This window comes from Diorhabda carinulata, chromosome 9, assembly GCF_026250575.1.
Source record: "Diorhabda carinulata isolate Delta chromosome 9, icDioCari1.1, whole genome shotgun sequence".
Taxonomy (NCBI): domain Eukaryota; kingdom Metazoa; phylum Arthropoda; class Insecta; order Coleoptera; family Chrysomelidae; genus Diorhabda; species Diorhabda carinulata.
This window is the reverse complement of record NC_079468.1, coordinates 10,509,519-10,526,412: the sequence shown is the minus strand read 5'-3', so window position 1 is coordinate 10,526,412 and position 16,894 is coordinate 10,509,519. Positions and strand designations below refer to the sequence as shown.

The 16,894-nt window shown below is 31.7% G+C and overlaps 1 protein-coding gene across 9 annotated transcripts in view; it reads left to right on the top strand.

The window, feature by feature from the left end:
• The window catches only part of LOC130898237 (A disintegrin and metalloproteinase with thrombospondin motifs like), a 141,533-nt gene that overhangs the window by 71,768 nt on the left and 52,871 nt on the right, over positions 1 to 16,894 (top strand). For all 9 annotated transcript variants that reach the window (XM_057807361.1, XM_057807360.1, XM_057807364.1 and 6 more), the window contains 2 exons: positions 7,829 to 8,096; positions 8,153 to 8,409. In XM_057807361.1, coding sequence (XP_057663344.1) covers positions 7,829 to 8,096; positions 8,153 to 8,409 — 525 coding nt within the window. The remainder of the gene's footprint in view (positions 1 to 7,828; positions 8,097 to 8,152; positions 8,410 to 16,894) is intronic.

The window sequence follows — 16,894 nt, the reverse complement described above, 5'->3', positions numbered from 1 at the left end:
CAATGACGCGTTTAGAAATGATTCAGATTGAATAACGTAAATAGACAGTATAAATTTAGTTCCATGAATATCACAGCCACTTTTAACAATAAAATTTATTTTAAAATAGAGGATAGTCAATGTATAACATAACTATAATACCACATATTAAAGAATGATAAAAATTAAAGTACATGTTTAACATGCGCTATTATACAGTCACATAATTCTTACTGTAAAAGCGCATGTTAGAAATGTAGTTTAATTTTTAATTTTTATCAAAGTAAATAAATAACATAATAAAACAAAAGCTTATAATAATTATTAATATAAAATTTTTAGAATATAATAATAATAAATTAATGTAACGTGCAGCTGTGTGAACTTGACTTTCTCAGACATTGCTTCAGCCATACGAATCGTTATAAAAGGTACCACTAGCATCCCATGAGCCGATCACGCGTTTTTATTGCTCTCACTACCGACCGGCCAGATTATAGTAATTTTTATTTGACTACGTTCGAAAATTATTTTCCTTGTCACACCAAATTAATTGAAATACGTGTGAACCATTTATTTATATGATGGTGCCAATAAAGATTCATTGAAATTTATCATAAATTTTATTTCAAAAACAATAGACTAGCATAACCGGAAGCCGTAGCTAATTGAAAATATTTTACTTAAAACGAGCCCCTTGGAAAACCACAGTAAACAAATTTTCAGAAAAATATTAGTCAGTAGTTTCTGATGTACGTGTTCTCTTAGCTCGTCGTGGTATACTTTGTATATGTTTGGTATGTGTAAAATGTGGAAAATCGAAAGAAGAATTCCGAAAGGAGTAAAAAACAATTGCTCATTCAGTTTCATTTCAAGTTAGCCAATCAATTAACAGAAACAATAAAATTGTTTGTGCAAATGTGTGAATTATTACCCACAAACGTTGTATTTTTCATAAATTTGTGGTGAGATTCTTGGAACCTTCACATGTAGTAGTGTTGTTTATCTTTATTAACAACATCTGTATGTGAAAATTATATTGATTCGAACTCAACATTACACTAATAGTTATACTGCTAGACAAAACGACAAAAACGACCAATTAACAATACCAATTTCCCTGGTTTTGTTGATTTATATATTTCCAAGAACAAAGATAATTGGGCACAATGATGTTATTCTGGTTGATATGTCCTATCCTATTTCCATTTTTTTTTTCTGAAGATGACTTTAATCAAATCTCGGTTTACACTTTATTGCTCACCAGTATTGTTTATTCACTAATTCTGCAGAAAATTAATTTTCTAGCTTCGCTTCTTTTTCATTTAGTTATCGTTTTATGTTTTCCTTCATCTCTATTCATTAACTATGTACCTAGCATAATGTTCGTGCCAGCAGGCAACATCGCGATGAATCTTTTTTAAAAGGGTGTTACGGTTGTTTTGTACCAATTGTCAAATAGAGTGAATGCGAAAATGGATAAATGTTTCAGAATGACGGAAAATGCAAAATAAATTGTTAGAAAATAGGCATCAAATGAAATGGTGATTAAATTTTCTAAATCAGCCAATAATTTTATAACTAACTGTAATTATAGTTTGAGTTCATTTGTAGTATTTCAAATTTGTACAAATTTGTCAAATTTAGAAAATAAGACATCTAGAACTAATTTTAATTCTCCTACTGCCTTAGCTTTCAATTTATTAACCAAAAAGTGATAGTTGTCTCGAAATTAACAATTTAATTGTCAAATGAAATGAAAAGAACACTCTCGGAGAATGGATTTCGAATCCAGTCCATAGGTTGCAAATGAATCTTAGGGAAATGAATCTGTATTTTCATAACAGCTATTTCTTCGATTTCCTCCTTAATATTCAGCAATTTATATATTAAATTTAGTATATTCAAAATCCAAACCAATCCTTTTGTTTCAATATCTTTGACCAATGTCATAACACATCTCATATAATTTTCCCTATCTTTGGTAACCAAATGGTCTGTTCCACAACTGTCTAAAATAAGGTTAACAGTAGAGTCTCTCACCTTTATATTTGGGAGCCTTGCACTTGAAGCTTCTGATATAAATGAAATCTCACCCTCATGAGCTTGTTCTTGCTTATTGTCACTACTTACATTAGCGTCCCTGAAATTGATTCCTCTACCTCGTGAATCAAAATGTCTTCTGTGGCATAGAAAGATATTTGGTGTTGCGAGAAAAGAATGCTCCAAAAGTATATATAATATCCCTTACCGCATCAAATAATTAAATAAATTCTTATTGTTGCAATCTTTGTTGCTTTGAGTTTTGAAAATTCCGCTAATTCTCTCAACCTCACTTTAATCCACCTCTTGACATGGGTCGTCGTGAGCGTAAGTCATGACGTTCTCGCCGCGACAACAATAATGGTAGTCGCTATATTGGGCGTACAAAAAAATATGTGGAATGCACCAAATAAAGAACAACAACTCAATTTCTCACATCAAAAAAAAACACGTTACATATCATAGAACTATAATCTAAATTTTACAGAGTACACCAACATCAGATCGATTGATATGGATACGAGATGTACATAGATGCCTATACAAAGGTTATACGAACAAGAGTCATTAATTTAACATTTAGTTGCTATAATTTTGTCTGGTTTTGGTTTGATACCATCTGCAGTTATTATATGTCTTAAGAAAGCCACTTCTTTTTCTATTTTTATCAAGATTTGTTGTTAGTTTGGAGTATCAGAGTTAAATAACTTCCAATACTTATTTTCGCATTGAGGTAGAGAAGATTATAATGTCATACAAGTAAACAATTCTCGAGGACCTCTGAAATGTGGAGGAGCTGCTATTTAATCCAAATGGTATTTGAACATATTGGTAGTGACCAAATTCCAATGTAAATATTGTCTTAGGGATATCTTCATCGGCCATTTTTATTTGATTAGAGCTTTGACTGAATCAAATGTTGTAAAATATTGGCATCTGCCTAATTTATTCTCCATTTAATTTCACTTGAAGCGTCCAGTTTTCGATACTACCCTTATTGGTGAAGACCATGGTAGTAGACAATATCTTATCATTCCTTCGTTTAACATTGATCCAACTGCTGGTGGTTCATGTCTTGTTTTAATTCTACCTTGTAAAGGTAAGCGAATCGTCAATTCAATGAAATTATCTGGGAATATATGCATATTTCCATAATTTTTTTCTTTTCTCCTAGGATCATATGGTCTGTTCTAATAACAGTTTAACTCAACATTTTTCGTTAGAGGTTTGAAATTCTGTTGGTAAAACTGTATATAAATGATAACCATTTGAATTTATAAGATTGTATCGTCAATGCAATTAAATTGTTTCATTATATTAATTAATCATAAAATCCTGCAATTCCATTTTTAGCTTCGGTTAATGTTTATCGTAGATGTGCACAAAATATTTATTCATTAGATGAAAATTTTGTCCCTTCATTTTCTGTAAATGGTACGGCAGTACAATTATCAAGGAAATCCTTAAAATCATTATATTAATTATAAGTACTCAATATGTATTAACATTTCAAATATGCATATTAACTATTCAGTAATAATTATTTATTCAGAAACAACAACAAAAATCACGCATCATAAACACAAACTTTCACTTTTTAAGTCGATTACTTCTAAGTGTTACTTGTTTAAAATTTATGTAATGCATAGAGGAATAATATACAAAAAGTTTATACATTATATCTGTAGCAAACAATTGTATGGTATATTATTTAGAATAAAATGAAAGTCAGAACAAATAGTTTGCTCAAAACAAGTATGTTATATTTGATCTTTTTAAAATTGCCACATTAATCAAAAATCAAATCTATTCGTCTAACAAACCATTATAAACATTCTTTGATATTTCATTGTAGCAGTCTACCAGAAATGTTTTTGATGTTTTTCAAGGCCCTCCAACGTCTCGACACATCCGTACAATTTAAAAATATAAGAAAGGCATTTGTTATTACTATTTAATTTTCTTATCAAAATATTCCCAAACCGTCACACAATTTCAAATTTTACTAGGAGTATCTGTTGGTAGTGAAATCAATTTAAGTTGGACTAGAAAATTTACCTTTATAGCTACTCAGAACGCAGATAATATTAACTGATTCATAAGTCAGATACCATAAGGTTCTTTCACAAAATTCTATTACAATCTAGCAAGTAGTTTCGACTTAGAAGTAACAATTATAAGAAAATTTCCAGTGTCCTGTGTCCGAAAAGTAGATGCCGGTATTTTTCTAGTAAAGTCCATACAAATGTACTTCAATATCTAGATTTTTAATTAAATACGTTCAAAAATGAAGTACATTTTTTAAATTACATTATTCGGATGATACAACCCTTTAAGTGCTGAATTGTTAACACAACTTTTTGATAAAGTGGAATTTTCATTTGATTACGCATATGCCCAGAAAAATTGTTTAGATTACCACGTTATTTAAAAATGTTTTATTGTAGATTCTATTAGAATCAATCGTGTGGTAATGAGTTTTCGTTTCAGACATTTTACATATTTGGCGTGTCGGTTGCATTGTTTATGTCCGACAAATGTTTTTTCGCTAATTATATGATAAAAAAATATTGATTAAAACAAAATTTCCAATGTGATCATAATTTTTTTTTGTATAATATTCGCAACTTCATGACAGCTTGATAAGAACACGCTCCACTCCCATAATGCGCCAACTCCGACATTTGTCCAAGTCCACCCAAAAAAAAAAACAGACACAAAAAGTTTCAATGGTATCATAAATGAAAAAGTTACCGCTGGGCCCAAGGACCATATCACAAAAAAGAAATATCAGTGATTTAAGTTTGGATGATAAATCTACCTAAGTATCAAATCTGGAATTTCAATAAAAATAATTATCTCGAAATGCAAATACTTTAATCAATTAAGAAACAAAACAAAAACTAAGGATCAAAACGTGAAGCACTTTTCAAATTATTCCAATGAAAATGATATTAGTAAAGTCGTAAAAGACATAATACATTATCAAAGTACCTTGTAATGATTATGACGCTGTCTACATAGGGCAGATATCTCAGTATTTAGAATCAATATGAAAAAATACAACTGCACTTGTAAATCATGGAGAGACCTAAAATTTTTTTTTTCAATTTTTGTATGGGGCACCGTTCTACTTCTCAAAATAAGTGTTTAGTAATTTTTTTGATAATTTTCATCAAATTTTAGAGCTTGCTACCAAGACTAAAGTAGAAGTAGAACTTTTGAAAAAAAATTCACAAAATCAGAATTTGTATGGGAGAAAGTTTTTTGACTGTTCTGAAGAAAACTTTTTTTAACATGTCGCGATATAGCTTCCTCTCTCCACTATCCCTCACTTCTCTCCCCGTTCACTGCTTTCATACTGCATGCATTGTCTCGCTCTTTATCATTTGATTAATTATATTATGTATCTGAGTATTTATAAAATTAAGAGTTTCTTATTTTTATAATAGCGTATTTTAAAATGTTTCACTTAGGGTAGCGACCCTTACAAATGTGTTGAAAATTCTGGTGGATTGCTTATTTTATTTCATAGAACAGAATGACCGGTTGCCCCAATATAAAATCCCAAGTTGATTTTTGAGCATCACCATAACCCCCAGGCTAAGGGGTTACGTGGGTTCTTCCCCAGCGATTTTAATGCAAAAACACTTCTTCTAGTTCTATGTCAGTGAAAGTTTTAAACATTTTATTTTCAAAACTTGATGCTATAAATTTATGTTCTTAAAGTTAGTAAATAATTTGTAAGTCACAGCTATTCTGAGCCTGGTATTGTACTTTTGATCTTTAAGATGCCCCATCGGTACAGGAAAAATGAATTTCAAAGTAGATAATGATGAGTTTTCATTAATTCAACTTTCGAATGTGCGGCCTTCACTGTGCGAGAACTATCCTGTTGGAAGTGCAGTAAAGCAAAGCTGTTTAGTCTTCCTTCAGTTATTGTGCTGCGGAGATATGTTTTTGAGCGACGCAAAGCTAGAATTTCGCTCTGCTGTATAGGTAGTTACAGGAAAGATGCACAACAGTTGAAGTAGTACTATAATGTATGGTAGACAACCTGCAAACTTGTAAGCTTACGATGGAAGCTTAGTCATCTTGTTTCCAGGATTTGACATCCACATTGTTTTCCAAATTTGTAGCACACATTTCAAGACAGAAAAACAAGATAAATTTTCTTTAAATTTTATTGCCTCTTGTAGAATTTCACTAATGTATGTATAATTTAAATTTGGTATTAATAGGTGTTGAAATTTTCCTACAATTTCCATATCCTTGTTGGATTATATTGCCGTTAATTCATTTATAATAAAATTTAGAATGGGGATGGATGCATACTGTCATGTGGGAGTAGTTCTCAACTGACTCTGCATGAACATTAGATCGTGCCCCTGAGTTCCCTCTAGATCGGCTACTGCGCGGGAGATATGTCAATCGGTAGCTTTGCTCTTTACTTGGGAACTAATTCGCTATATCACGTTTCTCTAGAGCGGACCGTGCGTTGTGCTAGAATGAATTTAAAAAAAACGGTAAATCGGCAAATGTAGTACGTAGAACATTCTGAAATATTCGTAATTAAATGATGCTCAATGCGCTCTACTGATTGGAAAATTGATCGAGAAGAGTAAAACGGCCAGATCAACACTGAATACAATGAAATCCGGGCGTCCAAGGTTTTTTAGAACAGTTATAAATGTAGAAAATGTAAGTCGATCTGTTCGGAAGTATGATGTTGTCTCAAACGTGCGTAGATCATTATTACTTCGAATTTTACACAAAGATTTGGGGCTGTTTCAACCTTAAAAAATTCAATTTGGCAAGAATTGAAGTCTCAATATGCTGGTCAGAGGCTTGACCATGTAAGTCAAATGATTGAGCGCATTCCAACGTTCATCAGCATCTTGTTTTCGGATGAAGCTCATTTTCATTTTAATGGACATGTCAACAAGCAAAATTGCCACCAGTGCAACCAACCAATATATAAACATCAGAAACCCCTTCATTCGCCTAAAGTGACCGTGATGCGAAGCGATGTCAGCGCGAGGAGTTACAGGCACTCAATATATTTGAGATGAAAAGGGACGCACAGTTACAGTGAATTCAGTGCGTTATATCCAGACGTCAGACAACCTCATCGTGTCTGAACTATAAAACTTTATGAGTTATAATCAAAGAACATGGTCCCAGCAGACCGGAACAACTTACACGTCCAATAGATCTCTGGCACGAATTCGTGATTTTCATGGCTAATTGATCTCCAGGAGAGGTGGCATGAATTAGCCTCATCGCAGTCCGGATTTAACACCTATGGACTTTTTGTGTGGAGTTATGTCAAATCCAAAGTTCACACTAACAAACCGACTTCCCTGGTACTATTAAAAATAGTATGCGTCACAAAATGGCATATCACGGATGAGAATACTTGCCGAGCCGTCATAGTCAATTTTATTGCCCGATTTAATGAATACGACATTTTTCCTATAAACTTATTACTTTTCTCCAAATTTTTTTAAATATGATTTGTATGACTCCTTGTAACTATGCATGTTGTTAATATCAAGTCATATCATGAAATAGATCGAAACGTTAAATGTTTTACCTGTGTTACTAACTTATTATAATTTTTTCTCTTTATAATTCGAATCTTTATATCAAACTATCAGATATTCAATGTAAGTATAATTATAATAATCAATAAAAGTTTCGTGATAGCAAATAAAGCGATACGATTTTTCGAATACCTTATTAAACCATCCACTTATTTTGTACATATAAAAGCATGAAAAAATTAATAATATTTTTATTACAGGAAGGAAGTATTGGTTCCCATTTAGTAATTCGCCCTCTACCTGCTCGCTTAAGAGGATCTGTCATCCGACTGAAAAATAACTTCAGCAAAGAAAATGATACAGACGATTTAATAAATGATGATGAAATGTTTCTTGATCAAGATGGTGAACTAAGTTCGGAAATAGCAATAGACACAGGTCTACCAATAAAAAGAAACAAAAATATTCATCATCACATAATATATAAAAAGACACAAGAAGAACAAGAAAACTCTATGAGCGATTATGGTGTGATTCTATTACAATTTATAAGTATTTTCACTATCCTTACATATGTTTTGCAGCTTTTATGGAACCAGATCGTTTGACAAAAAGATATAAACGAAGCACAAATAGAAATAGAAGTAAAAGAGAAGCTCCATATACAATTTATCCTGAAATTTTGGTTATAGTAGACTATGATGGGTACAGGTTACATGGTGGAGATAACTTACAAATCAAAAGATATTTTGTGTCATTTTGGAATGGAGTAGATTTGAGATATAAATTATTGAAGGGACCAAAAATAAGGATTTCAATAGCTGGAATAATTATTAGTAGGGTAAGTGAGGATCGTTAATAAAGGTTAATAGATAGTAATGGTACCAAACAATACAAAAAACGATTGAGCAGTTTGTTATTGGGAACGTTATTATATCAATACATATGTATATATGTATATATATTGATTGATATTATTCTGTAGAAAGGTGGGAACAATGTTCTTTTTTCTACATTGTAGTAGGAAGCATCTTCTGTTCTTTTGGACCATGATTTTAAATTTTTAACAGCTAATTGACCATAAGTTCTTGAGATGATTTGGAAGTATATTTATATGTGAATTGTAAAGAAGTCTTTGCCAGCTATATTATGTGTAGTTTTTTATTGGGAGCGTGGCAATATATATATATATATATATATATATATATATATATATATATATATATATATATATATATATATATATATATATATATATATATATACATATACATATATATGTATACAATATATGAATTATGACGAGTCTTTGCCAGTTATATTATGAGCGGTTTCTTATTTGGAACGTGACAAACCAAAGTGGACTAACTAATATATTTTCCGAGCTTTCGAATAATTGATTAGTTGATTAATTTATCAAAATATGATATTGACACTGACAATTTACGCATTTATATTAATCAATAGATAACGTTCATCATGAATATCAAAATAAGAATGAAATCAAACTAGAAAATATTCTAATACTTAAATTATATAAGTCTTTTTTTATCATTTATAGCTTTTTCGTTTTTATGAATATGAACTATTTCTAAAAATTCTCATTTTCCTGTATTATATTTCGTTCCAAGAACTTTTGAATCTTTATAAATGAATTTATTTTTTTTTTATATCTAATGGTTCGTTAACGCAGTTTTATTTTTTTTATCGTATTAATGACCTTTTAGTCTATTTTCTATATATTGAGAGGTCTGCCAAAAAGAACTTGATATATAATATTATTTCTTTTGTTTTTTGGTGTTTTAGATTTTTATTTAGTGAAATATTTAGCTAACGTATTATGTCCTTTATCACTTATACTAATATCATATTTATTAAAATAATTTGATAGTTGTTGGGAAAGTCGTTCTACATATGGTAAGGAAAAATGTTTTATGTTTTGAAATTTCGTTTTTGTTCTGTTTTCCAATTGATTGTAGTGTCTGTTTATTTTTTTCTTGAATATGTTGTTGATCATTTTTTCCGGAAAATTATTTTCTTTTAATACAGTTTTTGCTTTTTGAATAGCTAAGTATCTACATTCAGGATCTGATAGTTGGATAGATCTACCAGCCAAACTCATTATCACTGATCTTTTGTGTGACATAGGATGACACGAATTGAAGTTTAAATATCTTGAGGACCAAGTTGGTTTCGTGTACTATTTTGTTCTTATGTTATTGTTAATTTTATATAATGTGACATCAAAAAAATTGATTCTATTATTTTGCTCAACCTCGATTGTGAACTGAAGTTTGATTTGATTCTTTGGTACGCCAGTAATGCAATCATCTACATATCGGAACAAGAATTCATATTCGAAGTACGAGTACGTTGTTGTTGGTGTGAGTCCTATAGCTTGTATAAATTCGTTTCGAAGTATTTCTGTATATTATTTAATTTTGTCCCATTTTTTTATCAATATATTTTTCACAATGGTAATAAAGAATGTGACATAAACTTTAGTACAATGTGAAAAAGATCATAAATTGGAATGCTAAATGGAACAGAATATTTTTTTATTTACTAAAGAAAAATAATATTGTGCAATATTGTGCAAATAATAAGTGCAGAAAATAAGGTGATAAAGGAGAAAGAAGGCTCGTTATTCAAATGAAATTGATATCGTCGTAATACATCGGCTCGCTTTCTTGGTTTGCTTCTGCTGGCCTTCCTTGGATGCCTCGCTAAATCACGTCCTTGTAATAATCAAGGTTCTTAATGGCTTTCCATTTCACTTTAAAGTGTTTCTGAGACATTTTTAACACATCTCGAATCTTCAAGAAGGCCACCAGACCTTCAGTTTTTGCTTATTTCGTCTCTTGGTAATGGTTTATACGTTAGTTAGTTAGTTAGTTGCTGCACAGGGTCCTTAACGACGAGCTGTAACGATATGTATATGGGAAAGTACTGCGAATAGTGTTCTGAAAATTTGATTGCATGGGTTTTCCGAAATGCTCGTGTCGGCTAAAATAATTTCAGTTTTCTGAAACCTCCGGTTATATCGGAAGTGGACCCAAACTTCGTTATTTTAAACGGAATGCTATGGTTTTTATTAAATTTTTGGAATCTACGCGAAATTTCAATATAATTTTAAATAAGGCATCCTATGCCTAAAGTCCACCATTTTTTAATCATTTCACATTTTCGAAATTTTTGGACACATGCAACCCTCCACTAAAAAATCATATTTCTAAGTTTAAGTGAGTCAGGTCCAATATTTTTGTGATTTTGACAAAAAACACTTACAGCTTTCAAACTCTGTGAAAACCTTGACAAAAATTTATATAGGGTGTTCAGAAAATAGTGCCGAATTTCGCTATCTAAAAACTTCCAAAACTTTCAAATGGCAACCCTCATTTTTCTCTTTACCATTGGATTCTACGCTTTAAATTAAAAGGACTTCGTTAGTAAATTCATATATCTCAAATTAACGGTTTTTGTAGAAGCTTGAAAAAACTGAAATTTTCATGGTTTTTAATTGTCGGTTGTCTTCTGGAGCGACTAAAAAAAGCTAACATATCAACAAACAATGAAAACAGCTTTACGTTTAAGTGTGTTCGTTCATCATGTCCCGTGTAGGATTTATTAATGAAGATTATTTCAATTTGCTGGTAATATATGGGGAATGTGATAGGGTTTTATTAAACGAGCCTGCGATACTTTCCATTTGCGATATCCGGATAGACCACGACCCACCCCTGATACACTTACGCGGCTCATTCATAATTGCAAAACCCAAGGTCAGTTTGTTGCACCGTACATCAAATTGAAACCTGTCGTAGACAATGAAATTACAGTCTTGGAATACTTCAGAGCGTATCCTGAAAATTCATTAACCAATGCGGAAAGAAATTTGGGAATATCAGAGATAAGGATTCTTAAAAAATACAAGTTCCATCCGTATTCAATCTCGTTGGTACAAAATTTAAAGCCAGGTGACGATCAAAGAAGAATTGCTTTTTGTGAATTTATAATAATTAAAACTCAAGAAGACGAAAATTTTTTACAAAACTTAATTTGGCAGATGAGTGTAAAATTCAGAAGAATGGAATATTTAATCGGCGTAACTCCCATTATTGTAGTGATACTAATTCTCACATGTTGCGTGCATGACAGTATGCTGGTGGTACATTTTTATGACGAAAATTTGAATGGTAATCTTACTATTTAAATTTGGGGGTGAATTTTACTTAAAATTTTTATTTCTTTCAGGTAACAGATATCTAGAAATATTTGTTTTTATTCTTTGTTGAAAATTTCAGTTTTTTCAAGTTTCTACAAAAACCGTTAATTTGAGAAATTTGAGATATATGAATCCAATGGTAAAGAGAAAAATGGGGGTTGCCATTTGAAAAAATTAAGTTTTCGAGGTTTTTAGATAGCGAAATTCGGCTCCATTTTCTGAACATCCTATATAAATATTTGTTAAGGTTTTCACAGAGTTTGAAAGCTGTAAGTGTTTTTTGTCCAAATCACAAAAATATTGGACCTGACTCACTTAAACTTAGAAATATGATTTTTTAGTGGAGGGTTGCATGTGTCCAAAATAATTAAAAAATGGTGAACTTTAGGCATACTATGCCTCATATAAAGTTATATGAGTATATAATTTCGTGTCGATTCCAAAATTTTAATAAAAACCATAGCATTCCGTTTAAAATACTGAAGTTTGGGTCCACTTCCGGTTTAACCGGAAGTTTCAGAACACTGAAATAATTTTAGCCTAAACGAGCATTTCGGAAAACCCATGCAAGCAAATTTTCACTTTCAACACTAGTCGCAGTACTTTTCCATATACATATCGATTGAGCTCGTCGTGAAGGACCCTGTACAATCATGCCTTTTGTGTAAATATGTTTCTTAATTCGTCCAAAAATTCGATATGGCGTTAAAAAGGTGTGGTCTACTATTGGGAATATTATTTCAACTTTTTCAACATGTGAGGGTGCCATGTTCAAAGAGCCAAAGCCCCAGCATACTCAAATTGTCGTGTTTTTATTTTGGCTACCATGGCCACCACAGAAGCATCTTACTTTCTGACTGTAAATTGTTGTGGTTTGTAGTGACCTTGAACAATCGTAAGATGGTACTTGTATAGCTGACAATAGTAGTATGATTAGGGACTCTAGGAAGGACTTGATTTTTTTCACAGTCGAATAAAAACTTATATATTGGGGTTATTTTATTTAGGCAACTACAAAACACTTTGACTTCAATGCAATTTGCTCTTGGTCCTCGAAGTAACTTTTTTGACATCATTGCCTAGCTTTTTCATGAACAATGTGACAACAACATTCCTTCGTCGAGTTATGAAGGACCCTTTTAACCAAAATATGCAGAAAATTAGATTTCAAAAAAATATGGACAGTTGGTTTTGAGCATGTTATGTTCAAATAATTTCCTTTCTACATGTAAGAGACATATAGGTCGATATGAAGAAGCTTCTGATCACCAAGTGTGTTGTAGAATCTCAGAATAAAGTCAGTTTTGTTGTCTACTGAGTATATCAGTAGTTCTGCAAGGATATTTCCTAGACCTGGTGTTTTTTATCTCAAGTTTTTGATTGGCTGTATAGAGCTCTTTCACTGTGAATTTTAAAGAGCGTGGTGTTACTGTTAAGTCGTTATGGACTAGAAAAAGCCGATAGTTGGGTCTTTAGAGAGTAGTGGTGCTTGGCTTTTCTTATAGCATTATTCAATTGTTTTTTGTATGCTTTGTAGACATCTTGTCATTTTTTAACTTCTGGTCCATTCCTTTTATCGCATCTTGTACTAATTCTTCTTCTTGTGCATTCCTTCTTTAAGTGTGCGATTTCCTACGACCACCAATATACCGAGTTACCTCTTATGTGGATCTTCCTTCTAGATATGGAAGTATCGTATATATTAGAGTGTATTCCATAGAAACTTTTGAGTCTGGTATTGGTTTATTTATGGTAATGGTAGAGACAGTTGTTATCCAACTTCCTAAGATGCCACCCCGTGTCTCTTGCTTTCTCAGTTAGCTTGTTGGGTTTTGTGTTTTCATTTACGTCAAATATAATGTAGTTTTGAATCGCTAAACGTCTCTTTGTCACTCACGTATTAGACTGTTATTACAATTACGTTATCAGTTATTGACGACCTTTGATTCCTTGAATTGTGGATCTGTTTCCCTGGTTTTGATAGCAATCCATTCCACTTGAGCTTCTTCCCTTTTGTCTGTGTAACCTATTCCCCATTGAACAGATTTTCCATTAAAATCCCCAACTATGATACTTTTTTCTTCACACATTCTAAGAAAGATTCCTATTTTAGTTATAATTTGGTCGTTTATTTCTTTATTTAAGGGGGAATACTAACCATATCCCTGGCATTCAACTGTTGAATTTCTATTTAGAATGTTTATTGCCGTATCAATTTCTCTATGAAACAACCAGTCCCTTCTATTTGTTTATAGCATTTTTCACTAATCAAAAGTATTCTAATTTTTTCTTTCCTTACAGTGGCGATTGCCATATCATGTGCTCTAAGACTTCTATTTGTGGTTATTGGCATTATTCTCACTTTCTTGAATTTAATTATTTTGAACTCAGCACAAACCTCGACTTGCCGTTTGATCGCGCATTTCCTTGCAATTTAAGCAGAAGGGTATTCTGTATCACTTTTTGCCGTATTCATCATCTTTTTGTCTCTCAACCATCCGACAGTCTATCCATCTGACTGTTAGAAGATTCACTTTCAGAATATTCTTTGCGTTTCATTCGCTTGCAATTAAGTTGTTTATTTTTATATGAGAGTCGTAGAGCTCTTTTGTGTAGCCCCCTTTCAGATATCTGTTACCTTCGAGATTGTTTCCCTTATGTCTGGTATAGTTGTAAGATCATCAATACTTTTAATACGAATCACCTTCTTAGTAACTAACGTCGATACAATTAAATAACTCAATTCACCAACTTGCTTTTTTAAAAACAATTTATTTAGCAAACTGAGGATTTAATAATTTAAAGTTACAATTAGTTACAATAATCTGACTAACGTACTAGACGAATATCAAATTAAATGAAGGTCTTATTATTCCGTCACCTAAAATTTGTGTTATTTGCCTTTGTACCTCGGCTTTGTGTATGTAGGGATACCTATATGATTTTGTATGAATCGGTATTTCATCTTTTGTTTTTATTTCATGTTTGACACTATTAGTGAAAATTAATTTTTCGTTAGGTCTATGTAATACTTCTGGAAATTGAGAAATAAGTTTTTTCAATTCAATTTTTTCTTCCTGATTAAAAAGAAGTCATAATTATAATTGAAATTGTCAGAATTTATGTTATTTAAATCGAATTCTGGTTCTATTTTTTCATTCAATATTTGTTCTATGCTGAATATTTCGAAATCTTCGGCTAGAAATAATTCAGCTTTTTGTTTTATGTAGTCAGGTTAAAAAGGTACTATTACGCTTTCGTTTGTAAGGTTTCTTATTTCTAAAAGTACTGTTTTAGTTTTTACTTGTAATAAGCTAGGTAAGATTTCAATAATTTAATTGTTTATATAAGGCATAAAGAATTCGGTATTTTCTTCTAAATCGGTATTGATTATTTTTAAAACTACGGAGTTAACGGGAATTTCAATTTTTTGTACGTTAAAATCTTTTCTATAGTAAAGAGGTATTCTTATAGTAGGGCTAATTAAATAACCATTGTTTAGGTCTATATTAAGTTTTAATTTTCTTAATCGTGTAATCCTAAGATTCCGTCAAAATAGTCGTGGAAATTATAAAGAATGAATTCTAGTTTTTCTAGTAAATTAAATTCTTTTAGCAAGGGTATTTTTGCTTTGTTTTTTTATTACCTCTACATGTTATTAAGGTATGGTTCGAGTGAAACATTTCATTTGGGAAATTTTGTTCAGCTATATATGGTCGTAAGATGGAACTGGGACATATGGAACTGTTTTTGTTTTTGCATGACTTCATCATAAGCTGATTCCACTTATGATGTTGAGTTGTTAACAATGGAAAAAGGAGGTCATCCGAAAGCGTTTTACGAAGACAATTTTTTCTTAGTTTCATTATTGAAAACGTTTGTCCGCACAAATAGCTTGTACCAAACATAGACATTATTTTCTGGGCGTGGGCAACTATATTTGGGTATTGTGACCTAGATAAGACTTTGCAGGCCGGAGATGGCCCGCGGGCCGTAGTTTCCCCATTCCTGCTCTAGGCGGAGTTCTACTTATTGGATCCTTTCTTGCGAATACATCCTTTTCCACTCCATTTGAGAAGAATGCTGCATCCGTCTTGTCTCTCATAAATAGCTCAGTATTATTTTGTATTTTGCTCTATAAAATTTATTTCACACCGGACTGGTTTCCTACCGCGTGTATATAGCATAGGATAATAATGATGGCGGTCGAAGTGGGCTCACAGATATCGATCAAAGCAGTTAGACATAAGAGTTCTACGACCCTCCTAACATTTCATAACAATGAAAAATGGAACACTTATGAAATAATGCAAGGCAAGAAACATTGCAAAAATCAATAATAATCTAATAAAATGGTTATTATGAAATCAGAAGATTATAATAAAATTAATGAATGTTAGGGGAAGTCGGGGGAATACCGCGCGCCTAAGGAGAAATGTCCAAAATTTGATTAATATGAAATGAATAAATTTCATTTTTACCTCACGTAGACTTAATTATATTAGTTACTTAAGGAACTACCCAAAACCTTATTATTGTTAATATTTGTAATTTGACTAATAAATTTATGAGGTGGTAGTAAAACGCGGTATTCCCCCGCATAAAGGGTAATACCGCGCATGCTCTGGGTAATACCGCGCATGTATATCTAATATGCCTAATGAATAAAAAAAACTGTAAGAAGTCATTATATTTGGAAATGTTTTATTGTTCAATATAACATATAAACGAAAAATCCAACCAAAATTCTTAACAGCAGTATTTTAAGATTAAAAAAAATACATAAGATATGTAGACTGGCTAGTTCATAATGCGTTATTTTTTCGTAAGCACGATTTTTAAGATATAAATCACATTCACGATTAAAAGCCGCTTTGAGAGGTCCGAAGAAAGTTAGGTCGAGTGGTTGAAGTTTATGTGATGTGTGCGGAGGAATCAATACCATAACGATTCCATTAGCTCGGCAATATTTATATATAGTTAGTGAAATATGGCTTCCGTGATTATCCAGCACAAGCAACACCGGATCATCGGTTATTGCCTTAACAAACTGATTGAAATGTAAGATCCAGTCAAAAAATAATTCTTCGTTGATCCATCC